Source organism: Phlebotomus argentipes, unplaced genomic scaffold (assembly GCF_947086385.1).
Source record: "Phlebotomus argentipes unplaced genomic scaffold, Phlebotomus argentipes genome assembly contig_17, whole genome shotgun sequence".
Taxonomy (NCBI): Eukaryota; Metazoa; Arthropoda; class Insecta; order Diptera; family Psychodidae; genus Phlebotomus; species Phlebotomus argentipes.
The window spans coordinates 594,935-618,743 of record NW_026776166.1 but is presented as its reverse complement, the minus strand read 5'-3'; the positions used below and the strand labels follow the sequence as shown (position 1 = coordinate 618,743).

General features: G+C 45.4%; 5 protein-coding genes across 7 annotated transcripts; 3 read left to right on the top strand and 2 right to left on the bottom strand.

Annotated features, from left to right (window-relative positions):
* Positions 1 to 1,828: 1,828 nt before the first annotated feature.
* On the top strand, positions 1,829 to 15,551 carry LOC132256703 (mitogen-activated protein kinase kinase kinase 13-A). 2 transcript variants are annotated; one of them, XM_059753204.1, is made up of 6 exons: positions 1,829 to 2,186; positions 7,451 to 7,891; positions 8,323 to 8,514; positions 9,060 to 9,828; positions 10,222 to 10,946; positions 12,600 to 15,551. In XM_059753204.1, the coding sequence occupies exons 1-6, from the start codon at positions 2,050 to 2,052 to the stop codon at positions 12,931 to 12,933; spliced, it is 2,598 nt and encodes an 865-aa protein (XP_059609187.1). In that variant the 5' UTR covers positions 1,829 to 2,049; the 3' UTR covers positions 12,934 to 15,551. The 2 variants fall into 2 exon arrangements, with proteins under 2 accessions (XP_059609187.1, XP_059609188.1); XM_059753205.1 differs by lacking the exon at positions 1,829 to 2,186 and adding an exon at positions 3,745 to 4,020.
* A 117-nt stretch (positions 15,552 to 15,668) lies between these two features.
* Positions 15,669 to 16,910, bottom strand: LOC132256708 (guanine nucleotide-binding protein subunit beta-1-like). The gene has a single exon (XM_059753211.1). The coding sequence runs from the start codon at positions 16,730 to 16,732 to the stop codon at positions 15,710 to 15,712; it is 1,023 nt and encodes a 340-aa protein (XP_059609194.1). The 5' UTR covers positions 16,733 to 16,910; the 3' UTR covers positions 15,669 to 15,709.
* Positions 16,911 to 17,730: 820 nt separating this feature from the next.
* LOC132256706 (ADP-ribosylation factor GTPase-activating protein 1) lies at positions 17,731 to 20,325 on the top strand. Of its 2 annotated transcripts, XM_059753209.1 has the most exons (6): positions 17,731 to 18,022; positions 18,082 to 18,623; positions 18,690 to 18,804; positions 18,867 to 18,989; positions 19,088 to 19,147; positions 19,785 to 20,325. In XM_059753209.1, exons 1-6 carry the CDS (start codon positions 17,963 to 17,965, stop codon positions 20,193 to 20,195), a joined length of 1,311 nt encoding a protein of 436 aa, XP_059609192.1. In that variant the 5' UTR covers positions 17,731 to 17,962; the 3' UTR covers positions 20,196 to 20,325. The 2 variants fall into 2 exon arrangements, with proteins under 2 accessions (XP_059609192.1, XP_059609193.1); XM_059753210.1 differs by lacking the exon at positions 19,088 to 19,147 and having other exon boundaries at positions 18,867 to 18,956.
* A 10-nt stretch (positions 20,326 to 20,335) lies between these two features.
* LOC132256777 (kinetochore protein NDC80 homolog) lies at positions 20,336 to 22,327 on the bottom strand. The gene is made up of 3 exons (XM_059753324.1): positions 22,207 to 22,327; positions 21,036 to 22,146; positions 20,336 to 20,974 (listed from the first exon to the last, which is right to left on the bottom strand). The coding sequence occupies exons 1-3, from the start codon at positions 22,248 to 22,250 to the stop codon at positions 20,336 to 20,338; spliced, it is 1,794 nt and encodes a 597-aa protein (XP_059609307.1). The 5' UTR covers positions 22,251 to 22,327.
* Positions 22,328 to 22,621: 294 nt separating this feature from the next.
* On the top strand, positions 22,622 to 23,595 carry LOC132256682 (uncharacterized). Its single transcript, XM_059753175.1, has 2 exons — positions 22,622 to 23,008; positions 23,068 to 23,595. Exons 1-2 carry the CDS (start codon positions 22,773 to 22,775, stop codon positions 23,390 to 23,392), a joined length of 561 nt encoding a protein of 186 aa, XP_059609158.1. The 5' UTR covers positions 22,622 to 22,772; the 3' UTR covers positions 23,393 to 23,595.
* The last annotated feature ends 214 nt before the right edge of the window (positions 23,596 to 23,809 follow it).

The window sequence follows — 23,809 nt, the reverse complement described above, 5'->3', positions numbered from 1 at the left end:
CACAGGTTCTCGGGAGTCTCGCAAGAAAAGGTAGGAAATCAACCCCTGTTTCTCTCTCTCGCGCACCTCATCTCGCCTCCGGACGCACACAATGGAGCCGAGATGGTGTTGGTGGTGACTTCTTGGGCCGCAGCGCTCACCTTTCCGCTCGCTGGTGTGGATGAGGGCCGCTCAAAGAGCCCGAGACTCGCGTTCAAGGCGGACGACGTGCGCCATATTAAGTGGCGGGATTGTTTTGCCACAGTGTTTTCGCCAAAATATCACACCTTTCTGCCAATGAGACAACAACTTTAGTGCTCTGCAGTAGGACAAAAATCCCATCGACAGGTGAGTTTGTTGACCATCAATTCGACAGACAATAGCCGCATTGCGTCCGCGAATTCCAGTGCACAGTTCCCCCTAGTGAAAGTGCGTGTTGTGGCCCATAAAAAGGATCACAATTGAAGGCATTGCACTGCCTTTTGGTGCTCCAATTGATTGCTTTCTTCAATTGTTTCACACGTAAACCGTCCAATTTGAACATGTGCCTTTTTGTTTTGAGCATCATGAAAACTCACACAAGTTCGCGCGTGCGAATGAAAGAGATAAATTGCACAATTAGACTCTCTTCTGGCCAATTTACCTGGGCCTTTTCAATTGCCATGTCGCTCTCCAGGTGCGTGTATGTGTTCCTCGCCATTCGTGTCCACCCGCGAAGTGCGGCAACATTGCCACAATTCTCGCTACTATATGCTCTCTCTGTCCCCTTCGCACCGTGAATGAGAGCGAACACTGTACCTGATGTGTTTCTTCTTCTACCTGTTCTTAACAAAATAGTTTCTTTGCTCTCCATGCACTTCTTCTCCCTGTCTTTCTAGGTAGAAATCCGTCTTTTTACCTCTGACAACTATTCTCTCTCTTTCGTCCCGTTTTTTTTACGACCGAAGGTGCAAAAATAAAGTTTGAAGTTGTAAAGAAGACACTTTTGAATAGGTGTGTGTAGAAAAAAAACAACCTTTCCCCCTTTTTGCACGTTTCACGAGATAGAGATCTTCAGAACCTTTTGAACCCACAATTTCTGGGTTAGTGAAATAAACATGGCTTTCAAAGGGGTTTCCATGCTTAGGTAAATCTTTCAAAATATCATATTCAGCGGTGCCGATGAAGATTGTTACATTCAGAGGAAGATCTTCTGCACAGTATTGTGGCGTGAAAAGCAAGGCAAAAAGTAGCCAATAAATTGTTTTTATTTTTTTGGGAACTTTTGCCAAATTTGTAATCTTTGTGATCCAATATTTTAAACGTCTCAACATGGATTGATACATGAAATTAGAAGAAAATAAGAAAAATGATTAGAAATAAAACGTTTTGATCTTAAATTTCATTTCAATATTTCAATCATCTGGGGAAACTCTTCAAAAGCTCTTGCGTTGTCGAGTTTCCAAGAAAAGCGTTTTCCCGTTTCTATGAATCTCCGGAATAATCTCAAGAGTGCAGAAACATCTCAGGCAACTTTCCCAATGTAAGCCATTCCAATGCTACAATGCGAAAACACTGATAAAGCGTTGCCTGCTAATTTGGTTCCCTCTCAATAAATCATAGATAAAAGTTATCTGTGTGCAGGCAAAGAAATATTCCACAGCGTTTATCCGCACCGGAATTCATCCCCTGAAAAGCAGAAAGTGCGGCTGTTAAGGATGTCCATGGTAAATGCCTCTCTGTCTAACGATTCCTTGCAGGAGCGCGAGATGAGTGCGCATGCGGCCCGAAGCAGGCTCGTCATTGATTAAATTACTTATACCATCGCGTTTGCCAGCGAGGGAGGAAGCCTTCGTGCCTCTACGGCATTTTTCCGCGAACCACCCCAAAATGAGCACATTCGAGTCGAGAGGGTGGCACAAGTGCAAGTGAACAGTCTGTGTTTGTAGTGAAATATACCATTTTCTTCGCGCGAAGAAGAGCAAATTGGCCCAAGAAATATAGTGCAAAGAATGTCGCGAGAGTCGCAGAGTGTGATCACAAGTCATTGCGGTGCAATTGTGACGAGAGAGTGGTGAAAATGTGTGAATAATGCACCCGCTGACGGGCAGAATGACAGCGTCTTCGGAATCCTGCAACGGCGACTTCCCCAAAATGGAGGAGGCTCCCACAAAGGACAGCCTCAACATTCGTGAGGACACGCAGCGCCAGGAAAATCACTCGAGAAGGTCAGCTTTTCCTCCATTTCTCACCTCAAATCCACTGATTTTGAGCCCGAAATCACTTTTTTCTTCGCTTCACCCACGCAAAAACTTCCCTCCTGAAACCCCCATTTTCTCATCTCACCCGATGTTATCTGTGAAAGTGCAGGAATTGCAAGCATTTGCGAAGAGTAAACAGTGGAAAATATGAGAAGTTTCAGGTAGATTTCTGCCCAATGTTATGCTTTGGCACGACAAAAGGTTTCCCGTGTTGTAAAATATGACCCACAATATTTCTCTCAATTGGTCAGGAAGTGCGCTCAGCGACAATTAGACTAGAGAAATGTTATCTTTGTTTTCCCCGTAAGATAATTTCGGTTGCAGGAAAGAATCCGCATCAGAAAATACTTGTGTCAGAGTCTGACTGGGATTCTCATGAATCCTTAAAAGCATGAATTTATCAAATGCAGCGTGAGTTCAGTTAACAGATGCTTGGAAAAGCTTTAACAAGCGATTCTCTCATGTTCATTATCTGCTTTAAACATTGAGAGAGAAAAACTGAAATTAATTTATGAGGAAAACAACTTGAAACACAATTTAAACTTTGATTACAGATTCCCAGAAATGATAAAGATCTAATTAGGAATGTTTTGAATTAATAACCGTCTTTCTCGGAAAGATTCGAATTAAGTCAAAAATGCTCAAACTTTGTTTGAATTCTCATTTAATCACCTAAAATAAGTGTGATCTTGTGACCTGAGAAATTGCGATGTTTCTCAAGTCTTTGAAAGATTGACAATGTATTCAGATGTGCGGCAAATCTTATTCAATAACTAACAAGTGAATCGACCTACTGAAATTTAAGTTCGCTCGGTCTATTTAACTCTGAAAACAATTAAGTAATGTCACGTCCAGCGGCACAATTGTGAGGTATTTGCAAGACCCTTATCGCATTATTGCATCTCAGGTTATGCGATTATGTTTGCGAGACAAATTAAGGAGTTTCTCCGTGCCAATCTCAGTGCCTCGAGTCGTCGCCAAGTTGTATATTGGAGGTAAAGTGATTTCTGATTGCCCAAAAATTCTTTCAATTGAAGCCATTATTGTGGAATTATATGAAGAGAATGTTGTGCTATTGATAGAATTCGCGTGGAAATTCCCATGAAATATTGTTGAAGCTTCGCAAATGAGCGATAAATCTCATATTACTTTTTTTTATCTGGAAGCAATTGCAAGTTACGCAATCACGCGCGCCACACTGGAGATCATACGATTTGGCGTTGATCTGGCTCTGATGTGTCCAGGTTGTTGTGCAGGAATTTGGGCACAAGAGATCGAGAGAGATGTTTTGGCATTCTGATGGCTTTGATCATTCCCCCGAATGGAGGTGAAAAACCACACAAGATTGCCGTCGTTCTTCGCCGAAAACACATATTTTCCGCAATCGCTCGTGGAGCCCCCATATCTTGATCCCCCCACTCGCGTCTCGCATGCTTGCGTCCTCTTCTGACCGTGCTTCTGGCCCGCTCACTCGCACGGCAGGCAGTGTTGGAAGTAACTGGAAATTCCGACACACTCTCAGTCCACTTGTGTCCTCCAAAGCGCCAATGCATATGGCTCCGAAAGCTCGCCACTTTTCGTGTGTGCAAACCAGACTTTTCCCCCGTTTTCTTCTGGTGATCCTTCGTGATTTGAGTGCCCTAAAGTGCGCCTCGCGACACGGACTTTGAGCCTCAGTGGAGATTTGAGAGGAGGCAAGAAGAGCGCGGAGTTCAAAAATGGTTTTCTTCATCAACATCGTGAGTCGAGGTGAACCGCCTGATAAGGATAAAGTGAAAATGGATGCAGACGTGCAGAAAAGGTATGGCGGAAAAGCACCTTGAGGTCGTTAAGAAAGTGTTATATCGGCGGTGAGAAAAAGAGGCAGAAAATGAGTGGCAAAATGTGGGCGATCCGCCATTCTGTGTGTGACATACAAAAAGCTTCAGGGGCTCCGCAATGGATCGCCTTTTTCCCAATTCGCGTGGCCAAAATTCACCTCAAGATCGCCTAAAATCTCAATTAGAACACGGAAAAGCGCCTAAAATTCGCCAGATTTCACTGAATTGCATCATTTTCTAAGCAAAAGTCTTCGCGACGCGATAATGGAAAGCTCTTAAGAGCTTCGCCAAAGGCCAAATTGAACTTTGAAGCTCAATCGGGAGACAAAAACGATGTGAGAGAAAAAGACTTTAATTCTGGATGTGGATTTTCCATTTTGCACCTCTTCCAGTCCAATCATTGGGCGGAAGAGAGACGAACAGACTTTTCCATGGCTCGACAACAGGGTTCATCGGAAAACAATGACCTCTTCAAACGATCTTTCTTTGTGTGTGCACTTAAAATTCAATCTACGTCGTGAATTTTCTCTCTCAGTCACACAGATAATTCTCCTTTCGTCGCCATTTAATTTAGAACCCGGAAATGCACGTAATTTAGTCGGGAATTTTCAGGATCATTTTTGCGATCTTGTTTTCGATCGAAAGAGATCAAAGAAACTGTGCATTTTTAACTGTTATTTTCGTTCTAAATCAAAACGTCTGATGCTGGCAATTTCCATCGCTAATTAGAATGTGGAGAAAAGCGGCTTAATAGAATAATCGTGAATTTATTATAAAATCATACAATGAAATTAATTGACCTATTTGTTCAATAGACTTTCAATTTTTTCTCCTTCGCGTATTTCTTCTCACACCCAAAGTCTCAATACCACGCAGAAAGAAAAAGAAAAATATATCGAAACACCTTGCATTTATATCATTCACACGCTTTACATAAAGTATATGGCAGTATTTTTTTCATAAATATACTCTACGGAGAAGTATTACGTGGTGTGACGTCAATGCAACGCTTGGAATAGAGTCAGGTGATGCGTGAAGTTTTATTTTCTCAATTATTGTTACACTGGCCATGTTTTATTTTACTGTTTTGCCATGTGAGCTTTTACAAATCTGCACTGGAGGGCGATATGCTTCATGCTTTGGGATTTCCAAACCAAAATACGGGGTTTATTTAGCATGTAAGACAAAGAATTTAAAGCCATACTAGCTCTGATTTAGTAGATATTTTTAGTATATATTTTAGTCTTGATTTTGACACCACGCCCACCATAATGCCCCGCCCACTATCATACTCCCGTTGTTCGAGTCTGATATTTTACGCCACAAAGTCTTGTGGAATTTGTACAATATTCTGAACAAATAATCTCATTATTTATTACTCGTAATCTCAATCAGTTTTTCATGAATTCATGCGAGAGACAAGCGAGCACAATGGGAATTTTTTAGCTCTCTCTAAGTGATTTGATAAGGCGACCTAAACGGTACATTTCTTCCCTCCTGATATCTTCCTAACTGTTTACGAGGCACGGAATACAAGTTGAAGGGAAAAGTGAGGCAACACTGAATGATTTTGAGCTGTGCGACGGAGACAGGGCGAAAAACGTGGAGATAATTTGTCCTCGAGTGAGTGGCAATCAATATGGCTCAAAGTAGTAAGCATTGTACCAGGAAAAACCAATTTTCTCGCATTTCACAAGATTTATAGATTCTGTTCGTCGAATTCAGGACATTCTAATAAGAATGTTATCTTAGATTTTATCGATTTTATTGCATGGCTTAAAAAGTGTAATTTAACCACAGGCAAGCTAAGATAAAGAAATGTTATTTAAAGATGGAAGCAATTATTTCTAACCAGTCTACGGTGCATTGTGTTAAAATGATTGTTTTTCAAGTGATCTTGTGGACGAGTGTTCTTCTTTCTGCCTTCCTGAAGTCCTTAAGATGTACTTGAAGCACTTCTGGCTGTCCAAGAAGGTTTCTTACATCGCCAGACCGCCGCTGATTGGCGTGATCAAGGGTGTTTTGCTGACCAGAAAGACTTTCACTCAATTGTTCTAAGATCTGTACAATCATCCAGAGACAAAGGATAAGGCAATGATTGTATTTTACCTCCTTCACAAGACTTGTCTTCTGATCCGCCATCCGAAGGCTATTAAGAGGATTCTGGTAATGGATTTCTCTCATTTCACGGACAGAAATATATTATTTAACCGAAGATCGATTAAAATTTGATGCTAGGCTTCGATCTGAGGCTGCCCAGGATGAACACAGACAGAGATTTACATTTCAAATCTAAACTCACTGTCTTGTTCACTGCACTAGACCTTTGGAATTGAGCATTTGCGAGAAACGGGGGAAAATGCTGTATTTATTGTGGTAGAACTCTCTGGAAATTTGGCGCAGAATACAAGTTGAAGGGAAAAAGTGAGGCAACACTGAATGATTTTGAGCTGTGCGTAGAGATAATTTGCCCTCGAGTGAGTGTCAATCAATATGGCTCAAAGTATGTATATATTGTGAATGTATTTGAATATAATTTTTGTGTTACTTCTCTGGGCGATAACACATGAAATTCCATCTCGCGCCATTGAGGCGAAAATGTGCGCGATTCCGGGACAAATGCGACACCTAAAAACGCTAAAATACATACTTGTTCACTGTATTTTCAAGCTATTATGTTTGTTATCTCTTCGCTCTCTCTCTATAAATATATTTTTTCTCTCGCGCCTTATCTCTTATCACGGAGGTACGTTTAGTGTGTGCTAAATTCCCCTTCATCGCTCTTCGACGATTTGCTCCTCTATCGCGACGCTGGCTCGCTATCAAGTGGCTTTTCGGTGGAATTGCATCGAAACTATGGGCGCGAAGTGTTTATTTTCAACGTGCTGAGTATACACACGGGGAAAATGATTGACCTCGTGTGTTTGTCTCTGAAATCAATGGAGGGGAAATTTTTATCTCAAGGTTTCCTCACTATTTGCTCTTTTTTTCCATATTACTTTTTAATTTTGTTCGCAGCAAGAAGTTTCTCTTGACCCTTCACTTGCCATTACGCTTAATGTGCTTAACGATTCCCAGTGGAAAATGCAGAGAGACAGTGAGTGGGTGGAAAGTGTAGTTTTTCCCATTGAGAAGTGGCCATTTTTCACCATTTCTCAGACTGGATGAATTAATACAGTATCGATTTCGCATTATGGGGGAGTTTTATTGAGGAGCATTCGGAGTGCTAACGCACTTTGTGTTCTTGTTACAACAGACACAAGACCAAATAGCAGTGAATAATGCGCTCACGGGACCGCTGTGTCTGTCTTCCCTCGAATCTCCTCCTTATCACAAGTTTCTGGGCATTGTTTTGACAATTGTGTCTATTTCGGGCGACCGTGCTCATTCACACGCTGCCTCTGCTTGCAGGATGATGTGCATCCAGGAGGAGCTGGGCCAGATGGGCATCACGGACCAGAACGACCTGCCCTACAAGCCGGGCCTGGAGCACGACACGACTGTGGGCGGCTGTGGCGGCATGGGCGGCAGCAGGAGTCCCTGGATGCCGGGCGGGAGCGGCTTCGGCGGGAAGCCCATCGGCTGGATGGACGGCTTCCTGGGCTGCATGCGGCCGGTGCTGTCGCTCATCGGTAAGGCCACGGTGGACATGAAGGGCAAGCAGACGGAGGAGTGGGAAATCCCCTTCGAGGACATCAGCGACCTGGAGTTCCTGGGCTCCGGCGCCCAAGGATCCGTGTTCAGCGGCAAGTGGCGAAACGAGATTGTCGCCGTGAAGAAGGTGCACGACATCCTCGATACGGACATCAAGCATTTGAGAAAGCTCGACCATGAGAACATCATCAAATTCAAGTGAGTAGAACATTAAACTGCGCCGGGGAATTTGCACATTGGATTTATGTATGGTTTGGGACATTTGAGACAGGATTTGAGTTGATAATTAATTAATAATTGTTGGCTTTTTATAGAATTTAAAATCATTATATTTTGCATTGAAGAATAAGCAAAATTCTGAATGAATGTCCAGAGAACTATTTTTTTTTGTGTTTTAACGCTTTTACAGCACGCTAGAAAATTAAAAGATACTCTATTGTAGCAGCAAATTAATTTGATTGCCAACAATGTAGCGTGATAACACCTTAAGGTTTCGGTTTCTCTGGAATCTCTCCAGAAACAAGCGCAGTAAATTTACTCGAAATGCTCATTAGTGTGCGAATTCTCCAAGCGCCGAGTGTACTTTCGCTCGACACAGTCGTAACGACGTCTCTACGCTCTTTTTTCAGGGGAGTTTGCACGTCGGCGCCAGCGTACTGTATTATAATGGAGTTTTGCCCGTACGGAACGCTGCAGAACATACTGAAGGACGAGGAAGTCGTCCCGCCGGCCAGACTCGTTTCGTGGGCCAAGCAAATCGCGCTCGGCATGCAATATCTGCACTCGCACAAAATAATCCACAGAGACCTGAAGAGTCCCAAGTAAGTACTTTCCCCCACTCGATATGCAAATCTCTCCCTCCTGACGTCACGGATTGTTGAGCGACTACTTAACTGCGACGTCAGCGAGTTACGAGCTGAGTGGGTGGCGGGGAAAATCGATACGCCAGATAATATAAGAGGGAAAGAGTTGTTGTCTCATATATTGGGGCTTCTTGTGCGCTTCGCACTATTTTTGGACGGAGCTCTTTTTTTCCTATGAGGAATGAGGAAACTTATGTAATTCTCACCTACGCTGCGACCATTTCAAGAGAACGACCTTACATGAAACGTGACAGAGAGCTAAATAGAGAATTCTCCTCTCGGTTTTGGGGCGCTTAAAGCACGTCCAATTGAAGCAAATGGGTCAAAATCAGTGAGGAATGCAATTTGCAGAAATACTTTCGGTTATTACTTGCTAATGGTTGAGAGTTAAGTGCTTTTGCTCTGGCTCTGTCGATAAGATCTCTGGCATTTGAAGAGGGACATTTGTGCCCGAAGGGAGATGAAATTCTCAAAAATCCCCTCTTTTATGCATGAACTTTCAGCATTCTCATTGGTGACAACGAAGTGGTGAAGATCAGCGACTTCGGCACGTGTCGAGAGTGGAATGAGATCAGTACAAAGATGAGCTTCGCCGGAACGGTGGCCTGGATGGCGCCGGAGGTGATCAAGAGCGAGCCGTGCTCAGAGAAAGTGGACATCTGGTCGTACGGAATCGTGCTGTGGGAGCTGCTGACCTGCGAGATTCCCTACAAGGATGTGGACTCGTCGGCCATCATCTGGGGCGTCGGCAGCAACCAGCTGCACCTGCCCATTCCCGAGACCTGTCCGGAGGGCTTCGGCCTGCTGCTGAAGCAGTGCTGGTGCCTGAAGCCGCGCAATCGGCCCTCCTTCCGCATCATCCTCACACACCTCGAGATCGCCGGCAATGAACTGATGAAGCAGAGCGACGAGGAGTACTTCAAGTCGCAACAGAAGTGGCGCCAGGAGATCCAGACGCACATGATTGCCAACAGTGCGAACGCGCAGAAGTTCGAGCAGGACCTGATTAAGAAGCGTGAGGAGGAGCTGCGGCACATCCAGGCCATCCGGATGGTGTACGAGCGGCGGCTGGACAAGACCAACAGGATGTTCCAGGAGGTCAACATGATCATGCATAATCTGGCACATCGCGAGCGCCAACTGCACGAGCGCGAGAAGACGCTGAGTGGGTGCAAGAAGAAGGTCGGGAATCCACTAAGGAAGGTGCACGATAAGTTCTCGCGCAAGAAGTTCATGAGTCTTTGTCCCACGGATGCGCCCTATGATCACACGGTAAGTTGAACAAGGATTGAATTGAAGAGACAATTTTTAAAGAGGATTTTTGGCACTTCTTTTCCATGATTTAGTTTTTCGCAATTCAAATCGTAAAGAAAAATTCCCATTTCAACATTAATGTGAGCAAACGAGTGTTTATCCCATGTTTTATTCTCTTAATTTATGGTCCGCCAATTGTGCCACGCGCTCGTGAAGTTTCTTGATTGTTCTTATCAACAATGATAATGCATTTTCAAGAAATTTCTTCTCAGCTTATCTCCCCAACAATAATAAATTGAATTGTGCTCCATTATAATGTCTCGAAAAGACACCGACAGTTGGGAAATGATCAATCATGAAGTGATCCCTTGGCTAATTTTGGGTTTTATCTCCACTTTCTCGCCGCTGCAGAGTCCGGTGCGGGCGAATCTGTACACGCAGCTGGATGGCGCGAACCAGCCAAAGTCCGTGGCTGTGATGCCCAACAAGTCGCACAAGAAGATGCGCCACCGCCGCGTGGGATCCGGCACGATTGCGTCGCCCAAGTCCAGTCCCAACCGCGACCGGCGGTACCAGAGCGAGCCGGACACACGGTTCGTGCGCCTGGTGGACACGGAGACGCAGACAGACGCGATGGACATCAGCGAGACGGATGGCAGCCCCAGTCCCTTCTTGTCTATGCGCGAGGAGCTGCAGCGGCCGCGGCATGTGGCCGCCGTGGCTCCGCTGCAGGCGGCCAAGGGCGAGCTCACCAGTCCCAATGGGAACTCCATGAGCACAAGTGATATCACGTACCAGGACGCGTGCTCGAGTCCCGATCTCCTGGACGACGCGATGAACAGCAACGAGCGCCTGGAGATCCGCGAGTGCAGCGACGACGACCACCTGGAGATGCTGGGCAGGAAGGTGACGCAGCTGATCACGGGCGAGAACGGCAACCTGAATGCGTTCATCGAGAAGCGGGGCTTCATCAGCGTGTCCTCGGACAGCGGCGAGGTGACGGTGTTCAGGCCGAAGGCGGCCGGCGCCAAGGATCTCAACAACGGCGACTCACGCGACGAACGCAGCAACGACAGCTGGACTGATGAGGAGGGCGAGGAGCCGTCCGACTACAATTATTCACTGCGCAGGAAGAGGTGAGTCCAACGCAACGCCCTTCTCACCCACATTCGCGGCGCCAGGGTTGAAAAGGGGGGGCGCGCGCGGAGGGGTCGACGGCCCATCGCGGAAATTCCCAGTTTCATCGACCTCTTCGTCAATATGTTTACTCTTCACGTTCGATATTTGGCACTACTTTCTTTGCACATCTCGTGAGTTTTTTACGGTATTCTTTGGATGGGAAAGTTGACCCATATCTTGATATAATTCTATAGGCTCTATCATAAGATTGCACAGATGTTTAAGGCCTTGTTTGTTTGCATACAGTGAAAGAAAAGTTGAACTAAAATTAGGGCGCTTGTGATAAATAATAGTTTGTGGACAAATTAATTAGGGAGACAGAAAATGCGAATTAATTCCGAGCATTTCCTTATTAATTGCTGCAAAATAAAAGTCTGACAAAGTTTTCATTTCGTCCATTAATTTTTTCTTAGCATACAAAAGTCTAGTTGAATAGATAAAGATCACACGAAACAGAGATAACTCACGTAACGAAGGGTGATGAAACGAGAACCTTTGGCGTCAGCTGAACAATAACAGTTCAATTTACAAAAACACACGCGCAACAAAAAGCGTCAGTGGATTTTTATTTATTTAAACATTGCGGCTATAAATACGTTCTTCCCTTATCAAATTGGCACTACATAGTAATCAAGTGTAGATAATCAAAGTGTGGGAGTTCAAGGGCGCCCGCTCGACCTTGACTGCGAGAGTTCAATAGCTATATTCTGATGTGTGAAGACTTCAATTTGCAATGTACCTTCATTTTAATTTGGAATGCAAAGCACAAGAGCCTGAAGAACGACGGGGATTTTTTCCGGCGAATCACGTGTTCGGGAATGACGTCGACCTCTTAGTCACAGCGCCGCGTTTTGCTTCGCCGGTGGGAATTATTTGTCCGATTGTGGGTGATAATGTGGCTCGATGTGCACAGGAAGGAGTCACTTTCATTCAAGAGAGCCGAATTTGCCCAAATAACTCCCCCACTCAGGGCACAATCGATGTGCTTTCCAATATCTCTTATCAAAGTGATTCATTCCCGTGGCATTTGATGGGTTCCCATTGTATTTTTAATTGATGAAAATTATATTGTCGCTGTGCTATATATAGATAGGGGAGAGTGGGGTGATTTGTGGAGTTAACAACAAAGTGATGTAGATGATTTTGGCGCTAAAATTGATGTAAAAAGTGTTTTTACGTCCTTTTTTCTATTCAAAATTGCCTCATTTCATGAGCAAAAGAGTTCTTTTTCACCTGTTTGTTTCGTATTGATTTGCATTTGTAGGGAAAATATGTGTTCCATTTGGATAAATAATCTGTATGAGATAACCAAAGACTGAACATGAAAGAGAGACCTAAAAAGTCTGTTATCACAGAAGTTATCACATCTAGAATCGTCCATGAATGTGCCAGAAAAAGGAACCAAATGCCATGTTTTTATAAAATCTTTGAACTCACAGAATATGAATGAGAAAGTGAAGAGATTTCTGCAGTGCAGACAGAAGACTGCAAATGTAAACTGAGTGTTCGAAATTGCCCCGCTCTTCTCTGTGTTTGTGAACTATTTTATGAGGAAATGATTTAAATTTGAGAGCCAATTTAACTGCGATGATTTTCCCTCTTTCCGGCAGTGTGGCGCGTCTGCCGATAAGAATCGGGCTGAGATCTCGTCGCTACAAGTATCCCACGCTGAGTCCCACCGCCGCGGTGACGGTGAACCCCATCAGCGTCCCCACCGCCATCTCGGACGAGGGAAACACCTCCGAGTGCACGCCGCCGCCGTCGAGTCAGCACTCGACGCTGGACAGCAACGCTGAGGCGCCCAAGGCGGCGCCCCGGGGTGTCAAGCGCGAGCTCAAGGCGCGCAGCAGAAGCAGCAGCAGCAGCTCCTGCTCCTCCGACAGCGAATCCGACGCCGACGAGGCCGAGCGCGTGGTGAGGATCGCGCAGGCGACGCAAGTGTAGAGCGCTTCGCATGCTTCAGCAAAATCTTGTGTGTTCAGGCAACTCGCGAATGACTGATGAAAATCTCTCCCCTTATGGAAATATATAGCTAAACGGGTTTAGCTTCAATCTCCTCCACTAAAACTTTACAATATTGTCCTAACGCGAATGCTGTGCAATTTGACACTCTTTTCCCCTCCCCTTCTTTTGCACTCTTCATCCCGTGAGAAGGAATGACTTCTCTTCCCAAAAAAAATGTAAATTAATTTATAAATGTGCCCTTCTCCAGAACTCTGTCCCTTCTTCGTATCCCTCCAAGAAAAAGAAAAAAAGTGTATAGAACGAGTTTAGAAGAGAGTAACATAAGCGTAAATTTAAGATTACTAGAGTAAATATTATTCCTAACATAACAATTATAAAAATTCTCCAAAATGAAAAGAGATTCGTGTAAAGAAATTAAATTCCTAGTTTTTTTTCTCCTTTTTCTAAGAGAGGATAATCTTCTAATCTGTGCTTTCAGGAAACATTTAAGGATAACAAAAAAAAGTACCAGTGCCATGCAAAAATAAAGAAAATATAGATAAAATATGTTGAGGAAAAAAAAGAGAGAAAGATTTTGGGAAGAAATATGGTTTAGTGTAAATTATTTGGCCTATAAAAAATATTTAATTAAATTCGACACAGTAACAAATTGCAGAGAAACAAAAAAAAAGTATTCAGACAACAAAATAGTGAAGAAGAACTTTTGAAAAAAAACGGAACGTGCCTATAAAATATTTCAATTGACAAAAGAGACATAGCAAGATTTGTAACAATGGTAGAAAGAATGCCTCCTCTCTGTTGTACCTGTGTTAAAATAGATTTTTTCAGAAGGCAAGCATTAAGACAAGACGAGAGAAGAGAGTAAGAATAGGAAAAAAACACACACATAGAAATTACTAAAATATAAGACATAAAATGCAAATGTCCAATGAAATTATACATTTTTGTCGTCACTAACTCAATATTTAGTTGATAAGTAAAAGTGAGAAGAAGAAAAAAACAAACTACCTATAGTACTTAGATGTAATTTTAAGTAAAACCATGAAACTCTATTTAAGACGTAGCAAAAGAAAAGAGAGAGAGAGATGATTAAAGTGAGATACATAATAAATTTATGAGATTCTAATAATCTTGCAGTATTCTTTCAGGGCGCGAAGTGAGGGGAAAATGTCTGATGTTATTGCGTGGTTGTATTTTCTTTCCTTGAAAAGCAGACAATTGTGAGGGAAAACAATGTAAAATGATATTATTCTGCTATTTTTCACTGCTAAATTCTAAGAAGGTTTCAGGAATATGAGCAACAAAACCCGGTTGAGTGTGCAATTCGCAAATTTCATATACAAATTTATCCAGAAAATTAGACTGTCTTAACTAATCTTGTTCTAATAAAACAACTACTAATCACTAGACTACCAAAAAAGAAAAAAATACTTGAGAAAATACCTCTAATTCGGAGTGTTGCAAATTCAATATCTTTGCTTATTGCTGCGAATACGAGCAATAATGCGTGATTTTGGGCGACTCAAGAGAGCAAAATTGCTCGTTAAAATCGACATAATTGAATCTGACTGACTTTTCCACGCGTGTCTCCAAATTTTACACTTCAGTGCATATTTACTACTCAGAATATCATCTTTACAACTGGTTTTATGCCTCTCACGAGATCTGCCCTGAAGCCCCAGAAGTACGGATAAATGACACACAGAGTGAACAAAGCGAATTTGTATGAAAAGAAGCTCATTTTGTATTACAAAAGTCGATTGCAATTTTTACCTTTTGCATACTTTATTTGACTCACTTTCCAATTTTTTTTTCAGCAAAAGCAGAGTAATTGAGAGCTAATTATCATCTTTCACGATATGATTTATAGAAAGCTATTCTGAAAGTAACACAAATGTGATTTTCTGAATTTTCAATCTCAATTTGATTGCCATTATGATAATTTGGTTCCAAACTTATGGATTAATCTATGTAGAAGATAGAGAAGAAATCAGATAGAGAAAATAGTCTTCAGGGTTTTTTTTTAGGAGAACATTTGAGTAAACTTTAATAAATTATTGATTGCTCACAACATTCTCTATCTACAGTCGATTCTGGGATATGAAAAAAACAGCTTTAAAGGTGTGGGAAAACTATTCAATGGTGTTATTTTTCTCCCTCAAATTCTATTGTCTTGATTTTTAACACCATTCCAAACGATTCGCAGCAAAATCTGTAATTAGACTTATGCAAAATTCCAACACAAGGTTTCTATTGCCGTATTGAGAGCAACCTTTGCAAGTGTTGAATTTGGACAACACACAATTTACGAGGAAAAGTCAGGCAGGACATAAAGGAAAAGCAGCAGCAAATCGAAAGCGAGTATTGATTCAGCCGGGTTGCCTCATTTCTCCTCCTCAATTCAATCTAGGGCTCAATTTCAGTTGTGCTGAAAGAGTGTTTGAAAAGATCATTTTTTCAATTTATTCTTCCAACTTTATTTTCCATAGTTTCTAAATACATAAATTATTGGCTAGATATATTTTTCCACGTTGTGAAATAGAAAATAGACATGAAAGTGAATTGCATACAAGTAAAATGTAATTTTTAAAATAACACAATAAAAATTCTTGATGAAGAATTGCGGAAAAGAGATGAGAAAACGAAAACATTCTGCATTTTTTTTGTGTATGGCGAATGTCGGAGACAAAAATAATATTTACAACAAATCGTTCCAATGGATCCATGAAGAAATGTGTTTTATTTGCCAATTACTTTAGTTCCATACACGCAAAAATGAGTCCCACGAGCCCGTGGCCACGGCCATGCCGTTCTCAGTGACGCCCAGGCACGACACGCGGTTGTCGTGCCCGGCCAGGATGCCCGACCGCTCGGCCTTCATCGTGTCCCACACGTTGCAGTTGAAGTCATCGTAGCCGGCCAGCAGAAGGCGGCCGCTCCGGGAGAACGCCACGGACGTGATGCCGCAGATGATGTTGTCGTGGCTGTACATGGCCAGCTCCTGGTCGGCGCGGATGTCAAACAGCCGGCACGTGGCGTCGTCGGAGCCCGTGGCGAAGGCGTAGCCGTTGGGGAAGAACGTCACGGCGTTGATGTCGCTCTCGTGGCCCGGGAACGTCTGCTTGCACTGCCCGTCGCGGATGTCCCAGAGCTTGGCGCTGGCGTCGCACGCGCCGGACACGAAGGCGCGCCCGTGCGGGCTGAGGCTCAGCGCCATCACGTCGCCCGTGTGCCCCAGGAAGGACGCCACCTGCTGTCCCGTCTCCATGTCCCACAGGCCGCACGACATGTCCCCGGAGCTCGTGACGATCTGGTTGTCGTCCAGGAAGCGGCAGCACGACAAGTAGCCCGTGTGGCCGGGCAGCTCGCGGGACACGCGCACATTGCCCTCGCGGTTCTTCAGGCTGTAGATGCTGCAGATGTTGTCCAGCCCGCCGCAGGCCACGAAGCTGCCGCTCGGCGCGTACGCACAGGTCATGACCCAAGAGCTACGGAGCGGAATGGCGTGCACCTTGTTCGCCGTGTGGCTGTCCCACACAATCAGCTTACCGTCCTGCGACGCGCTCACGAGATTCCTGGAGTCGCTGCCCCAGTGCATGGCGTAGATCTTGGCCAGGTGGCCCCGCAGGGTGCGCCTGGTGCGCATCTGGATGCGGCCGATGGGCTCCAGATTGTTGGTGGCCTGCACAAGGCTCGTATCGCAGGCCGCCTTCCTAGCGTCCCTGATGGCATTCTTCAGCGTCTCCGCCTCCTGCCTCAGGCTATCCAGCTCGTTCATCTTCCTCTCCTCGGCTTTCACACACTATAAATCGCTTCACCTCAGTCTCTTCCAAAATCTTGCGAAAACACGATCGATTTTGACACCGCCGCCCTTTTTCACTCGACCCCACTGCGCAGCTTCCGCACTCTACGCGGAAGAGCTCACGTCCGCGGGACGCTTGCACGACACGTCCGCCGCGAGGAGACGTTCGTTGCATTTTGCCGAAACCTCCGTCTCACTTTGAATCACTTTCAGCATGCACTCTTTCGAGTTTTCAAGGTTTTTGAGGCAGAACAGAGCTAGAAAGATACTTTTTTCCTAGGAGAATCAAAGGAAATCATGTTTAATGTAAAATATTGGTACAATGTTCTTGGTTTGCATGGAAGAACGACACTTTTTGTGATTCCGAATCTCACAGAAATTTTTAATATTTGTAAAAGATAGAAAAGATACAAATTTTCATCAAGTTATAGTAATGAATATAGAACTTTTAATATTAATTGAAAGATTAGGATATTTATAGTGTATTTTTATGCGCAATTCTCTTGAATAATTGGTTAAAAAATTAAGCAATGCACAAAAGACTCCGAAATGACAAAAAATGCTGTAATTAGATAAGAAAACAAAAGTTATCTTCCTATCTTAATTTCAGATAATCAATCGATTAGGAATCTCTGCAGAATTTCCACGCTACTGTCCAGCGAAATCTTCACTGAGATGCGCGACGGGGATGCAAATGGATGCGCACTGGTTATCTATATTGGGGTGTCGCATGACTCTCCTCATCCCTCATCCCGCTCTTCCGTGAAAAATTTTATTGCCCTCAATTCATGCATTCTGAGATACAGCAAAGCCTCTCAAATCACCTCCAATATCATGATTACTCCTGAAAGTGGATGCCCAAATATGGGAGGAGTTGGAAAAATTAATTTTTTATGACACTTTTATGATTCGCGAAATTTGTGTCTTGGCTAAGTGCGAAAAAGGGCTCTCGCGCCTCTGGCGGAAACGGGAGGAAACTCAGTTTCCACGTCTCCATCGAGCATGACATTTTGGACTTCCTCATAGATTTTCTGTTCCACCGTCATTCCAGGAAGTTCCCATGCGAGTGGACTAGGGATCCTCTGAGGCTTTGCGAGAGCGTCCGAGAATGTGCTTCTTATAACATTAGTGGTGAAAGTGTGTGCAGAACTGCATTTTAGCTTGATTCCTTAGTCAATACCAGTGCGAAAGGCGTGAAAGTGGACGATGGCGAGTCCGCGGACAAGAAGGGTGCTCCAGGACCTCCGGCCGAACGATGGGAACACGGTGAGAAGGCTCTCTCCAGCGCCTGTGGCCGGAGATTGATGTTTCCCTCCTGCTTGCAGAAGTGCTTCGAGTGCGGCACGCACAATCCTCAATGGGTGTCCGTGACTTATGGCATCTGGATCTGCCTGGAGTGCTCAGGGAAGCACCGCGGTCTGGGTGTGCACCTGTCCTTCGTGCGCTCCGTCACTATGGACAAGTGGAAGGACGTGGAGCTGGAGAAGATGAAGGTGGGCGGCAACAGGAAGGCGCGAGAGTTCTTCGACACGCAGTCCGACTGGGATGAGACGATGCCCATCCAGCAGCGCTACAACAGCCAGGCGGCGTCGCTCTATCGCGACAAGATTAACACTCTGGCCCAGGGAAAACCATGGGATGAATCCAGCGCGGCCGCCAAGAGCACCACCACCACTTCTTCCCTATCCTATTCGCATAGCGAGGGCGCAATCTCAGCCAATTCCGGCTACGATTCCTACAGCTCGGGAGGCGGCTACCAGGACGGCGGCGGCGGCGGTGGGTATCAGAACTTCAACTCGCAGGAGTTCAGGGACCAGAAGGAGTCCTTCTTCAGCAAGAAGCAGCAGGAGAATGCCTCGAGACCAGAGTAAGAAGCTCTGAAATGCCCTCAAAACGATGCAAACTAAGCGAATTTTTTTGGAACTCTTTTCAGTCATTTGCCGCCCAATCAGGGTGGAAAGTATTCCGGATTTGGCTTCTCGCGAGATCCTCCGCCCAAGAGTCAATCGCAGGAGTTCTTCGACACGACCATGTCGTCGCTGGCCAGCGTGAGTTGCCCAGTGACTCATCAGCACCACTGCAATCACTCACTTTCCTCCTTATCTTCCAGGGCTGGAGCCTGTTGTCGCTGGGCGCCACGAAGGTCGCCTCCACGGCCAAGGAGAATGCGCTGAAGTATGGAAGCCTGGCGTCGCAAAAGGTAGCCGATGTGTCGAGTAGTGTGGGTGAAAAGGTCAATTTCGCGAGCGTTTTCTCTTCAGTTCATTAGCCCTGATTTGATTTGATTTTCTTTTCTTTTCGGTTTCGTTTGGCGATTTTTTTTTCTTTTAGATGAAAGACGGAACACTTTTGAATGATGTTGGCGGTCAAGTTTCCACACTTGCCAATAAGGTTTGAGTTTGTTTTGCATTCTTTTTTACTTTCCAAATCTCTTTGTTGCCATTGAAGCATCGAGAAATCTCACAATTTCTCTCACTCTTCTCGTGATTGCTCGACGTGGCGAAAATGTGAGGCATTTCACATTTTCAGCTAAGTCAACAATGTTGAGCAAAGCTGCAGAACTCAATGATTGATAAGTGGGCTGAATATGAGTAATTACGACTGAATATTAGAGGAATTTAGCAGTAAAAAACCACAGAAAACACTGAAAATCCATTGAAAAATAGCACAAATTTTGTATTAACTTCTCAAAAAAAACTTTTTACGAAAGCATTAATTAAATTACAAGGTAAATTTGTTAGGAAATTAGCTGAAATTTTAGAGCTATTCGTGATAATTTCATAAGCTTTATGTTGTACATCTTTTTAACATTTTAGGCAGTTTTTGTGCATTTTGTCACAAAATTATCATCAGTTGAAAATTGGCTGGAATTTTCAATTGGTCGATAAACTGAACATGTCTTTTTGGCAACAAAGATTTTTCTCATCAATTTTTCTTCTTTAATCTCTCAGTTATTCTCAATCATTGATGCATTCCAAATTTCGCTTTAAATCCTTAATGAAATCATCAATTTGTGTGTGTGTTGAAGGTTGGCGAGCTGGGCAAGAAGAGCTGGACGACCATCAGCAGCGGAGTGGCCTCGCCGCAGGACGGCTACACGTCGCCCGGCGAGGGCCAGAGTCGTCACGACGTCGACGGCTACCAGAGATCGTCTTCGGTGAATGGAAAGCAGGACAATTGGGAGGGAAACTGGACGGAGGATCGCTACAATTGCAGTGCTTCTTATCAGAACTCCGGCGACGCCGAAGAGTGGAATGGCTTCGAGTCCGCCAGCGAGGCGCCGGAAGTGGCAAAGCCGGTGAAGAAGAGCCTGAAACCGTCGAAGCAGAATCAATGTGATGACTTTTCTGCGCTGGACGTGAAGTCGATGAAGCCAAAAAGTGGCCAAGAGTCCAAGAAGAAGAGCGAAGATGATTTCTGGGACATGCTCAACAACTGAAGTCGCGCGCGCCCATGAATCGAGTAGAGGGAGAATTGAGAATTATAAATGAATTTTATTTAAATGTTTTTATCAAATGGCGAGGAGAGAAAATTATAGGAAAATATAACTTGTAAAGTCTTGAGAAAAAGAGGCGCATTTTATGGTGGCGGAGCGTCGATTCCAAGGCGCTTCAGCTCATTGTAGAGGAACACAACGTCGGCTTCCACTTCCTCCAATTGCTTCTCCTCCTCATCCTGCAGGTGATCCGCGTTGTCGCTGAAGTCCTGCAGGATCTGCTGCTGCTTCTGCGACTCCTGCGCGATCTCCGCTTCGGTCTTCGAGATCTGCTCGTGCAGCTTCTGCTCGCGAGTCTGCGCCGTCGCGACTTTTCCCCGCTCCACGGCCTCGTTGTGCTGGAATGTCGACGTGACGGAGCTGATCTTGTTTCTTTGATCGCCGACGGACTTCGTGAGTCTCTCCAGAGTCTTCTCCGAGCGCTCGATGTCCCTGCCAATGCGGTACTCGATGTCGCTCTTCAGGCGCTCCTGCGACTGCTGCTTCTCCACGATCTTCCTCTCCAGCACCGTCCGGATCTTGCTGAAGATGCGCTTTGTGTTCTCCATTGTGCGCGGATCAAACTGCTTCGGCTGCAGACTCACATTGGCCAGATTCTGACCTCGCACCTCCTCGGAATTCCTCTCCAGGACACTCTGAACTCTCAGATTGATGTCAATTGTTGTGTCGCCGATCTTCTTCAGCAGACGCGAGTTGTGCACTTGAGCCTCGAATTCCTTGGCCTGCAGAAGAGAGAAGAGATCTCAATTGAGTCCGGAAAGTGTGACGATTTGATCTTCCTACCTTCAACTTGTCGCAATATTCCGTGGAAGACTGTAGGCAGATCTTCTCGTTGTGGATCGTGTTCAGCAGCTGCATGTGCTTCGCCTCTCGACTCTCATGCTTCTGCTGCTTCCAATCCTTCTCCACAAAGTCCCGTTTTGCCTGGAGCTCCTCCACGCGTTCCTCCAGACTCGCGCTCTCTTCACTTTGCATCTCAACGCCCTGCGTCTTCAGCTCAATGGCGTCCTCAATAGCCAAAAGCTCGCTCTTACGGTCCTCCACTTGCGCGCGCAACTTCCTCGTCACCTGCTGCTTCGCCTCCAGAGACGCCACGTCCTTCGACAGCTTCTCGATCTGCGTGTCGAGACTCTCCAGCTCCTGATTGAGCGTCTGTTCGTCGGAGAGATTCACGCCCTCGCTGATGAACTCATTGGTGAGCTGTTGCTTCACCTCATTCACTTCCTGATCCTGGCCGTTGTTCCACATCTGGTAAGCCTCGTTCACGTTCTCCTTGAAGAACTGCATGAATGCCGTGGTGGGAAAATCCCCGCTGCTGCCGAAGTCCTCCTCCGACACGACGCTCTCGTCCGGCACGCCGTCCAGCAACCAGCAGAACATCACGATGACCTGGTTCAGCACGTGTGGCGCATTGGGCGTCTTCAGCCAGGACTTGGTGAAGGGATAGGGATAGCGAATCCTCGTGAGCATCTCGTGAATCTCATCCACATAATCACTGTTCATGCTCACTTTGGGCACCCAGAACTTTGCCAGGTGCCAGAAGATGCGCACGAAATCCCTGATAGTCATTTGCCTGATGTTCCGCGATGCCACCAAGTTCATCTCCAAGCCCTCGATTCTGCCGATATAGTTGAAAATCCGGTTCACGCCCTCGTCCAGCCACTTCTGGTCGTGCAACGGAACCTTCTTCTCCGTGCTGCGCGCGAAGGCCATCGGCGTCCTCGAGGGCGTCCTCATGGGCGTGTTGCTGGACGATCTGTAGCTGTACGGCACCGCCAGGGACTTCTTCAGCGATTGCGCCTTGTCCACGGACATGGAGCGTCGATCTGCGGAGGGGCGGAGTCCCACATTGCTCACGCTCTTCTTCCCGACCGCCACAGCGATCCTGCTCTGCCTGGAAACCGCGCATTTCTCAGTGAAAACCCTTCTGAGGAACCGGAGAAAGGAAGCTTACCTGTGAGACTTCCTGGTGGAGTCGTCAATTCGAGATTTCCTCATGGTTGCACCAGTGATGAAGCGGCAGGAATTGAGAACAACGACACTGGAAAATGCTGACTTCCTTAATGAGCGTCGTTGCGACTGAATTCAATTCTGATTGTCAAATTATTGCCGGTTTTTCGCCCTCTCGGAGGGTTTCTCAACGGAAATCCATGTGCACAAGAGCGAAACAAGGAATAGAAACGTCGATGAAACATGAGGGAAAAATGATGATTTTCTTAGGAATATTTAGGAAATATTGCTCTCTATCGCAATTTAGGAATGTAATTTCATCGTCTTTGATGGACCAAAAGTGAAAAATAATACGCACATATATCTATTAATTTTAATAATTTCAAGACGGCATTGAGTGTGTTTCTTGAAACGCTGGCGAAACACGAGAGTGTTGCTGAAAAGCGTTCGCTGGACGTCAAAGCATTCCAGTGCTCCGTAAATACAATCGCGATAGTTTGTCCAGGAAGGGGAGATAAAGTAAATTGGGAGATAAATGCGGGTGAACGAGGACAGAAAAGGCGGGGCAAGATGCGTAAGATATGGGTAAAGAAGGTGAGCATCCACAAGACGCCTCTCTACAAGCAAAAACTGCGAGTCGCATTCTTCACCGTGGCCGTGATTTCCTGCTACTACATCGTCTACCAGGTCTTCTTCATATCCGAACTGCTGGAGGAAAGCAGCAAGAGAGTCGTGCGGCCTAGTCAGAGCCCACCGGGTGTGTCTGGCTGGCTGCCCAGTCGCGACGTCCAGAAGACGGTCATTCGGTGAGTGACGAGAGACGGCATTTGTCGCATCCAAGCGCCTGATTCTCGTCTCTTTTCAGAGGAATTCGCTCAATGGACGCACACTTCTACCTGCCCAGCGAGCGCGGCACGTTCCGGTGCATCTCCAGTGGCCAGGAGATCTCCTTCGCTAAGGTCAACGATGACTACTGCGACTGCGAGTCGGATGGCAGCGACGAGCCTTCGACGAACGCCTGCTCGCGGGGCACGTTCTACTGCGAGACGCCGCAGGTGCACCTATCCGGGAAGGCCTACAACCACGTCATTCCCAGCAGCCGCATAAATGACGGCGTGTGCGACTGCTGCGACGGATCCGACGAGTGGGCGTCCGGACGACAGCTGCCCTGTCCGCTCTCCTGTTCCTGAGCTCTTCCGGGCCGTGGCAACTTCCGATGGTTCCATGCTCATCATGCACAGTGGTCTCTGAGAGCGCACAGGAAAGACACGGACGGGAGATTCCAAAGAAAATCTCGGCGGGACTTTGTCTCAAATATTAATAAGAAGATTGAAATTGTGAAGAAACTGATAAGATAGTCATATTGTTTATTAAACACAGTGATTTTTTCGGATCCACGAGTTTGCATCAGTCAGTGAATTATAGCCAGCGCAGAAATGATAAATCCAGGATTTCACGAGTCTGCTTCACTTTAAAACCCAATCATTAAGAAATTAAGATTTGCCTAACGAATGAGAATTTTTCATATTCCTACCTTAAGTTCCATGAGAGATTCTATTTCTAGAGTAAGATTCCTCTAAAAAAATCAATTTGAAAGAGATTCAATG